At 38.1% G+C, this 10,447-nt stretch overlaps 1 protein-coding gene across 9 annotated transcripts in view; it reads right to left on the bottom strand.

The window, feature by feature from the left end:
- The window catches only part of KDM4C (lysine demethylase 4C), a 586,257-nt gene that overhangs the window by 206,628 nt on the left and 369,182 nt on the right, over positions 1-10,447 (bottom strand). Inside the window, exon 13 of one of the 9 annotated variants that reach the window (XM_073880752.1) lies at positions 6,031-6,250. The exons of the other annotated variants lie outside the window; for them this stretch is intronic. Coding sequence (XP_073736853.1) covers positions 6,108-6,250 — 143 coding nt within the window. The 3' untranslated portion in view covers positions 6,031-6,107. Of the gene's footprint in view, positions 1-6,030; positions 6,251-10,447 lie in introns of those variants that run through there. 9 annotated transcript variants of the gene reach the window in all.

Genomic DNA, 10,447 nt, shown 5'->3' with positions numbered 1-10,447 from the left:
AGAAAGAAAGAAAGAAAGAAAGAAAGAAAGAAAGAAAGAAAGAAAGATCCCAAAGTACACTCCTTCAAAATTCCTATTACACAAAAATGTCCTGATACTTATAGTACCTCTGGGGAGCTGGACTTCATGGAGAACTGTGGCACTACCAATGTTACTTAAACTCATTAAAGAATGTTAGCTCATATGTACACATTCTTACAATACACATGACAGCAACAGGGACTACTCAACAGAGATGGCCGGTTCTTAGACATTTATATGTGTTCACTTCAGCTTCTTTTATCAGAACTGGGACTGTCTGGTCCTAATGTGATAAAGTAAAAAGAGTACAAACTTGGAAACTAGACAGGATTTAAAGCTTGTTATCTACCAACTACCAGCCTTATGGCCCTGGACAAGTGAATTGAAGTCTCTGAGCTCAGTTTCCTCAACAGGAATAATGACGATAATACCATCTACCTTCCAGAATAGTAAATAACAATTACTAATAATGTATACAGTAGGAAGAAAGCAGCATGGTCAATTCTCACACTGTGTTAGGGATGGGGAGAAGAAAACTCCCAAAGGAAAGCTGGCCTATCTTTGGAAAACTAGCTGACAACATGGTAGCAAAAGGAGCTTATTCTGAGCATCAAATCAAAGACAGGTGAAAGAGTGAGCATATGAAACTCACAGTGTGCTAGGCAATAGGACAGATGCTGAAAATCAGAAGTAAAAATAAACAGTCCTTTGCCTTCAGAGAGTTCAAAAGTTCCCGGGGGAGAAACCTCCAGTTTCCTAAACTATTTCATTAACAGCATCTATAATACAAAGTCAAAAACTGGCTGAACAAGATTTCTAAGCAAAGGACCACTAGCATGTTACAATTTACATGCCAAAAAAAGCTCCCCTTAGCTAACAGTCAGCCCTGGTCATCTATGTAAAGGAAGCAGGATCCTGAGACATTTTGCCCCAAGCCCTGACAGGGGAGTTGCTTGGCATTTTAAACAGAACAGCTGCAAAGGAGACAGACAAGAACTTTATATGGAGCAGCCACAATGCCAATGACTAGGGGAACAAGGGCACTGACTGTGTGAGAGAAGGCAGAGAAGTAAGAAGAGGACGTGGTGGCAAATGTTTATTCTGCCTCTCCACATCCAAAGCCATCCAGTAGTCCTGTCAGTTATACTTCTTGCTGCTCGTCAAACATGCCACACTCAGTCCCTCTGGGGGGCCTTTGCACTCACTGTTCTCTCCCAAGAACATTCTTACTCCAGATCCTTGGCAAACTGACTTACAAACACTATAAAGTATATTTCCTTAAGAAAAGACATTAACAACTATGGAAATATTTGAGTAATATTCAAACATGTTCACATATTATAGCAAACCTTTTCTCCTTAAGTTTCAATTCCTTTTTATTAGCACTGCAAAAATCGCTGCATGGTTCAATCTTGAAAATGTTTCCCCAAAACAAAACATAAGCAATAAAACAATGGAATATTGGTATAGAATTTAGAGATCCCTTTGATACATATTAAAAAAGTAGTTATCTCATCATTTTCCTAAAACTGGGAAACTAAGATGCAGAGAAAAGGGAAAAAAAAAAAAACACAACTCTATACAGAATTGAAATGATGATAATCATTAATATCATTCCTAATCCTATCAGAGTCCTAATCACTCACTCTCTGGGAGCCTTACACATGTCACTTAAGCAACCACCCCCCAAACCGCAACAGGGAAAAGTTCCCTCCTAAAATCCAGGACAATAGTCCCCAGATATCAACCTGCAGAACACTGCCACCTCAGGACTAAGTTTTCAGTAGTCAGGTACAAAACAAAGAAAATAAAGGCCATCAAGTGATCATAAAATTAAATTTTAAAATCTATGTAAACTTCGCACACTTATTCTTGATCTTCATAGTTAGTTTCATAACCAAACAAAAGGTGGAAATAAAAATGCAGAAAATATGGTACAAAATGTAGGATAATTCAATGGTCTATGGGGTTAAGACATCTTTGTCTCCAGGGAAAAGGGGTTGTGTACAAGTGTAAGGAAATGTAGAGTAATACATTAAGTTGTATGAAATTACAGTTTCTGTAGAGAAAAAATCAAATATTAGCAATTTTATACACTTCAACCTAATACAGTAATTTATTTTTCTAAAGAATGGAATGAACCACATAATTGTAGTAGCAAAAGCTATCCCTCAGATGTTTCTACCAGACTTTAAGAGTAACGATACACACATGAATTCAAAAGAATCAAAGTCTTGACTATCATTTTACAAACCCAATGCTTTTAGCACACTCAGATGCTTGATCATAAGATTTCATGCCAACCATTGTTTGAAAAAAAAAAAGATTATTTCCAGCACATATACATATGTATTATAAAAATATGGGCTTTATTGTTTTCTCTGAAAAAAAAGGTCCAAGACTATTCTAAAAAGTACAGAAAGCAACCATGTAAGTTAAAAGCTAGCATTTTTCCCTCTAATTCAAACCCTTATGAAGCCACTAGCATAATAAGAGCAAGGTGTTTTTGATTTTTATTCCCCATATTGCAGTAAAAGTCGATGCCATTGGGGCTTCCGATGGAATTTACTGAAAGAAATCAAGCTAAACTGAGAATGCCCAACAATTATTACACAGCTGAGTGCTAGATAAAATATCCATTAAATCTGAGTGCCAACAACATTTAATGTTTTATGTCCACATAATGCAAGAAAACATTGGCTGTGACCTATCAACAAACATTCCAGCCAATCTACTTAGTAATCTGCTGAAGTTGCTGTTTTATTGCTTAAACAGACAAAAATACAACTGTGCTTATTATGAAAGTATAATATTACCTCAAGCTAATAAGAATTGATGGAACAAAGAGATCATTATGTAAAAATTAGTAACATTTGGAGGATGACATGCAACAGTCATAAAACAGCATTGTTTTTTTAAGTTGCAGGGAACTTTTTACAGAGGGGAAACACTGTTGTTGAGGGATATTCCTATACTTCACTATTTTGCTTTTCAATGAAAGGCTAACATGAGGCAAGGGACTACACAGTATCCTCTCCTACTATATTTTCATAGGATTCAAGTTTGAATGAAACTTTAGGGTTTGAAAGAAACTAGGAAACATGATAAGCCTTAGAGAGATTACATGACTGTTCTCCCAAGGCAACATAGCCATTAACAGCCAACAAAAGACTAGAACAAGGTTTCTGGTTGCCACCATAAACAGTCATGTACTCATTACCATCTGGCAAAACAAACAGGTTCTTTCAATATTTAAAATAAAATTGTTATCTAATTTAATACTTAAATAATATTTGTAAAGTTTGAATCAATAAAAGACATCACTATTGTATTTGGTCAGCATATCCACTTAATCCTTAAAAGAAATAAAATGAAGACTGGCACACCTATACCAATTCTGTTAGAAAGGAGGGAGTTATAGCATGCTAGGGACTGAAGGGCATAATTCTCCCCTAAAACAACTATCTACCAAAGGTAAAGTGAAACAGCCAATTCTAAATAATGTCCTTTTGTTAGAGGGACAATTGCAAAGTGCCCAGGAACCAGCTTGTACACTAGTAGGACTTACAGTGACCGAATGACCCAGGCTAAATTTCAGAAAATACCACAGGAAATACCATGCAATCCCAGAAGAAAACAAAAATCTCCAATAAAGTGAAATCAGTGGGTAGTTCTAGTCATGGGAAAAAGTGCTTCAGACCGATTCAGCATGCAATTTGCATTATAAACATGAGCATTTTTTAAAAAGGAGTGTGAAACAGAGAAAATCATTTGGGAAAGTAATCAAATTTTGTCAGACTTGCATTCCTGAGATTTTCCCTACTTAACTGTACTTAAATGCATACATTTTATTCTTTAAAATAACTGAAAACCTAGGTTAGATGGGTTAAATAATGGTCAAACACCAAGAATAATCTCTAACTAAAGCGGTAATTTCCATCTCTTCCATCTCTATATTTAAATATTTAATCCATTACTAAATGAATTATAATATTAATAGAGACAGACTGTCTAAAAAAATAAATTGCTGTAACACTGCCTGAAATACACTTCTAATCTAACCCTCAAGGCATGCAGACGTTACAGAGATAGGGATCAGGGTCTAAGCTGTCTTTAATTTCAAAGAGATGCTTAGCAGCTCATTACCGTACTGCACTTGCTGAATTGATGATTTATAAAGTTATCCAGACAGTTCAGATTAGAGAAAATTAGAGCCATAGCAGGGCTTTAATCTGAATCTTGTCAATTTTCAAACTTGTGGGTGGGGTCACCTTTGCAGTTGGGTAAACATGGTACAGATGGGTATCTGTGTCCTTCAATCTTTCTGTATAATTATTCTAGAAATCATAAAATTATAGTTGAAGAATTAGAAATAAAAATTTGGTCCACTGGGGATGAGCTCAACGTATCACCATGTGTGATTTCAGGGTAATTTAAAATGCCAAAAATCCATTCCTGAGCCTGTAAATTAGAAATCCCGACCATTTCTGGCCAATTCTTAAATTTCACCCACGAAGACACTGAGGCCAATCTCAGTCAAAAAGCTGATAAGGGGGGGGTGGGGCGCCTGGGTGGCTCAGTGGAGTAAGCATCTGACTCTTGATTTCGGCTCAGGTCACGGTCCCAGGCTCCTGGGATCCAGCCCGATGCTGGGCTCCCTGCTCAGCGGGGAGTCTGCTTGTCCCTCTCCTTCCCCTTCTGCCTCTCTCCCGCCCATGCTCTGTTTCTCTCTCAAATCAGGCAATCTAATTTTTAAGTAAAATTTTAAAAAAACCAAACCTGGTAAGAGACCACTGGGCCAGGACTCGAGTCAGCCTATTCCCAGTAATAAACCAGATCCCGCTCCAGAGTGGGTTCAAAAGACTTCGTTAATTGCTTCTGCTAGACGCCCTAGAAACAACAGTCGGGACCCACTTTTATTTTAAACTTCTGACTTGAGATACATCTGATGGCAGTCCTATGGTTAAGAATTATGAGGGTGACTTTCTCTGATTAACCTACCACCTTTCCCCATTCAAGCCCAGACCCAGGTGGCAAGCCCTCTTGTCCTCGGCCTATGCCTATGGTCAGTTTTGGTTGCTTTTCCCTAGTACACCCTTAAAAAAGGGTATAGGCTTTTAAGAGTCCAGCTTTGCGTCTGCCTTCGGCTCAGGTCATGATCCCAGGGTCCTGGGATCGAGCCCCGCATCGGGCTCCCTGCTCCGTGGGAGGCCTGCTTCTCCCTCTCTCTCTCCCCCTGCCTGTGTTCCCTCTCTCGCTGTGTCTCTCTCTGTCAAATAAATAAATAAAATCTTAAAAAAAAAAAAAAGAATCCAGCTCTGTGTGTCTGAGGGATCCTATGGGGTCTTAACTCTGATTTCCAAGCTTCCACTCTAGTCCCAGCATATTTACCCCAAACAGCCACAACATTAGCTCTCCCTACCAATCTGATGTCATTTCTTTCTGAATCCCCTCTGGATTTTCCTCATTTCTTGAGAGCTCAGCTATCACCTTCCACCTGCTCCTCATAATCGTATCACAACAACAACAACAAACATTCATTACATGCCAGTGTTCTGAATGCTTTACACATAGTCTTTTAACCCTCAAAACAACTCCATGTGGCAGATGCTGCTACATTCCCTACTTTGTAAACACAGCTGTCGAAGCATGGAAGGTCTCCTAGCTAACAGAGAACTGGAGCCAGGTGACCATGACTGTAGTCAGGGAGAAATACTTTATGTGGTTCTGCCCTGCCATGCGTGTATAAAGGTTGATTGCTTTATTTTATCAATTATTTCTAGTTCTTTTGTAATTGGAGGATTATTTGGTAATCTAATCCATCACACCTTGACACTCCATGTCTCTTTAAAATACATTTTTGCCCAAATTTAAAAAAAATGTATTTGACTATGAAAAATTACCAATTTACAAAACAAAATTAAGATCACCTGATAACAATCTTGTATATTTTCTTATAAACTTTCAACTTACTTTTCAAAGTCTCCAGCAAAACTCCACTTGACAGCATTTTATGTCAACTCCAACCGCCACCCACACTGGTGGGGATCACTGTGTAGAGTATTACTGCATCAGCCACTACATGTTCATGATGCCTCCTCTGTATTCATGGAGCTGTCCTTAGTGCACACTTGCTTGAGAAACAGTAAACTTATCAATTCACCAAGGGAGTTAGGTGCACAGTAAGTACAAAAGCAGTAAACATCTTGAAAGTCCATAGTGGGAAAAGCTGGAAAATTTACATTGAAAACAAATGTAAATTTAAAAGAAATGCATACATATATGCAGGATGATAGCTACAGAGAACAAAGAATGAACCATGAGGGGTCAGGCAGGGAGTCTTGACAAAATTCATGTTCAGAATATCCACTAGAGGAAGAGGTCTGGAGTCTGTGTCAGCAGCCTAGAGTGCTGCTGATGAAAACCCTAGTCAGCAAAAGCATGAGGAGTTAAACATATTTTTGAATCTGAATGACCTCAAACTGGGAAGAAAGGCAACAAATACAAATACACACTGTGGTGCTAGCCAAGCAACTATCCCACTGGGATATCATTACTCTGGGGGCCCTCAGGTCTCCAAGGCATTGGCCATGTCTGCAACGTGGTGGCTTCGTTTTAACTTTGAGCATGTCCTAGGATTTGCACAGTGGTAGAGAAGATTCTAAGACAGTCAGAATACAAAACTGGGTTAGCTGATATCTCCAGCTAATTAAAACTGCATGCTTTCCTACACATATACACATACAGAGGATATTTCCTGGGCAAGAACTTACATTTTCCTTTAACATGAAAGCATATATCACATTAAAGTATTTGACTAATGGCTGATTTCAAAGTTACTGATCACCAAGGCTTTCCTGCTTTTGGAACCACGGGTGATTTAAGCCACAGTGGTTAACCTTGGACAAGGCAGGGAAGGCAAGATAAAAGGAGTGAGAATAGGGAGACAGACAAATAATGAAGCACAATATAAAGTGACAAGTGGCATTCTAAAGCTAAGTAAGTATGCATATAACAGGACAGCAAAAGTAGGAAAGGAGAAGTGATGAGCAGAGAATGATTCAAGAAGAAAAACGGTAGTACAAGTAAAGCAATAATTGGGGGAAGTGCATGGAAGTAAAAAGCAGTAGATTACATTGAGAAGGAAAAAATAAGTTGTTTGAATGGATGAAAAGGAGGAGGATTCATGGAGGATAGTTGAGAGGAATGAAACTGGAGAGCGAAGCTGGTACTGGATCATGATGGCCTTAAAGTCACTTATCCTGTATCAAAGCTGGAATATTAAGGGAAATGTATGAGAGCCTTTGCGCCCCCATCTTCACCAACCAAGGAAAAAGAAATACTGTGGCAGATTTCTGAGCTTGTCAACCCTAGTGGGTCTATCCCCTCACTCTCAGTATGCTCTGAGGCCAGGCAAGAGTGCTGTTCTTGGAGCCTGCCTGGTCCACTCCTGCTGCACACACACTCTCCTTCCCTACAGGCACTCAACCACAAAGCGCTGAAATTGGAGAACAGGAATATGCTATTATGTTGACACATCACAAGAGGAGGATAGGTGTATGTATAAGGAATGCTTCAAAAATAAAAAGACCCACCCAACTCTTTCAAGTTTATGTTGTAATTCAACATTTGTATAATTACTTTAATAAACAGAAAAAATATAGAATATTAATCCATGTTTCAGGATCACCTTGTAAGCTGCCTAACTTAAGGAAAAATGTAACTGAAAAACATTTCAATTAAAAGAAAACCAGAGACAGTATACATTTTAGTATACAATTCAGTATATATTTAAAATTTTTTTCACTAAAAACAAAAACAAAGAAGAATTAGACACTAGTTTTTATGTAAAGACACTATATTCTAACACCATTCTTTTCTTATGTATCCCCTCTCTGCTCTACCACCAACAACCAGTGTTTTGCTGGTAAGCACGGAAAATCTTCCAGGAAAAGAACAGGCTGAGTCAGGAAATTCTTGCAGTATCTGTAATTACTGGATCTGCCACTAACCAGAATGGTCTCTATAGTTTCACATCATTTGGATATCAAAGAGCCCACTTCACTGTCCTTTGAGAAGAGCAACTTACCGGTGACTCTTAATTCCTAGCTGCACATAAATTCCCAGAGGGTCTGGATCAGTATTTTTTTCCCTTTGTTGTTTTTCTGATAGGGAGTCAAATTCCAGGTTCAGTAGAAAATGCTCATTTACCAGCAGAAGACTAAACTGTTGTTTAGAGACAACTTCTCAGATGCTCTAACCTAGTTATGCTCCTGACTGACATACACCTACTTGTATATGAGGAATGCAAAAGGAGCCCAGTAGTTAGGGTAGAAAAATTTCCAAAAGAAGTTGGATTTGGAGTTGTGTTCCCCCAATGAGCACTAATCCCACTGTTCATCATTTTCTAATAATGGTGATGTTCATTCACTTCCAACGGTACCATGCACAGAGGCAAAAGGCAGAGGTAACATTCAAGGGCCCCATGATATAAATACAGTTGACCCTTGAACAACTTGTGGGTTAGAGTGGCCAAACCCCCATGCAGTTGAAAATCCACATATAACTTTGAACTCCACCAGAACTTAACTACTAATAGCCTACTGTTGACCAGAAGCCTTACCAATAACATAGTCGATCAACACGTTTTGTATATTATATGTATTATATACTGTATTCGTACCATAAAGTAAGCTAGAGAAAAGAAAATTTTATTTTTTTAATATGTTTTTAAGGACTTATCTGTCAGAGAGAGAGAGCACAAGCAGGGGGAGGGGCAGGCAGAGGGAGAAGCAGGCTCCCCACAGAGCAAGGAGTGGGACTCATCCCAGGACCCCGGGATCATGACCTCAACTGAAGGCAGACGCTTAACCGACTGATCCACCCAGGCATCCCAAAAAGAAAATTTTATTAAGAAAATCATAGGGAAGAGAAAATACATTTACAGTACTGTTCAAGGGTCAAATATAATTTACTCCAGGATGCAGAATATATTCCCCATTGTTAGTATGGAAACTTGTAAAAATATTTAGTCATCACTAAAACTCTCTGATTTTTTAATTTTCAATTCTCAAAAATCCTCAGAGGACCTTTATACTATGTCCTTAACATATTAAAATACAGAGCATATGACTGCAAAAGCTACAATCACCCCAATGTTTCAGCAAGACATTTAATCTTAAATGCTTGAGATGACTTTGTTAAACCAATTCACTTAAAAATTTTGTAAGCCATACTGACTGAAATCAAAACTACTCTCCATGGAGAAACTCCAGGCCAATTCATGATGGCCCACATCGAAATAAACCACCTGGGAAAATAAGGACACAGGAAAAAGTAGTTTTCCTTATGTGTTAGTATAATCCATTCCCTCCGAAAAAGCTACACTAAACACAGGTGATGATGGAGAAGGGTAATTAAAATTCAAAAGTAATGTACAGTAAGCAGTAATTACCTTATACGGAATTTTCCTTATTTTGACACTAACGGGAAAATGGTTTGTGCTGGGTACGATAAAGTAGGAGAAAGAAGAAATGAACATGATGATACTGGAAATAAACATGAATATATTTCACTACTTGTATTACTAGAGACAGAATTCCACCTTTGACTGGTGTTCTAGAAATTGCTACAATCATTATCTGATCCCTACACTGATTATCTTTTTTCCTAACTAACCATGGGGTATAAAAGAAGACCGTGAGTAAAAAAGAAAAAAATCTGCTACAGATGTCTACCCTGATGACTGTATTCATATCAAACAAGAAGCCTGAACCCAAGGTTCACATTACTCCATTGACAACATCTTCACAGGCACAGGACCTTAACAATTTACACCAGTAAAGGACAATACTTTGACGAAGGGTTTTTTATAGAAAACCTATTTAAACTGAACTTTTTAGAGAAGGAAAAAATAAGGCCCCCCGGATGCTATGAGACACTTGCAAGGAAGAAATAGCTAGTCAGTGGTCTGATTTTTAACTGAAGGCAACAAAAAGACATTTTTGGAAAAAGGTAAAAAGGGTAGCCAGGTAACACAAAAGATGAATTTTACATCCAGGAATAGTAACTGGTTGTAAATGAAACTACTTCACATCAAGCCATGTCAGTAAAATCTAGTTAAGGAGAAAAGATGTTTCACCACATACCAGGCATAACAGGATAGGGAGGTACTACACATAGTTTCTTACTCAAGATGGTGTTAATAATTTTAAAGGACTCAAGTTAAAAATAAAGACAATGCAAAGAAACCTACAGCATGGTAACTCCATGATTTGATGCCTTTAGAGAAGTGATTCTCAACTTCCTCTAGAGTATCTTAAGGTGAATGTCAGAAAAGACCAATTTTATCCCACCATATAAAATGGAAAAACTTTGACTAGGAACATAGCTAGCTTATATGAAGCAAGGATTTACCCTTAAGATC

This window comes from Callorhinus ursinus, unplaced genomic scaffold (genome assembly GCF_003265705.2).
Source record: "Callorhinus ursinus isolate GAN/ISIS: 27379988/994484 unplaced genomic scaffold, GSC_fseal_2.0 scaffold39, whole genome shotgun sequence".
Lineage (NCBI taxonomy): Eukaryota > Metazoa > Chordata > Mammalia > Carnivora > Otariidae > Callorhinus > Callorhinus ursinus.
The sequence above is the reverse complement of the archived record's forward strand: the minus strand, read 5'-3'. Positions and strand labels throughout refer to the sequence as shown.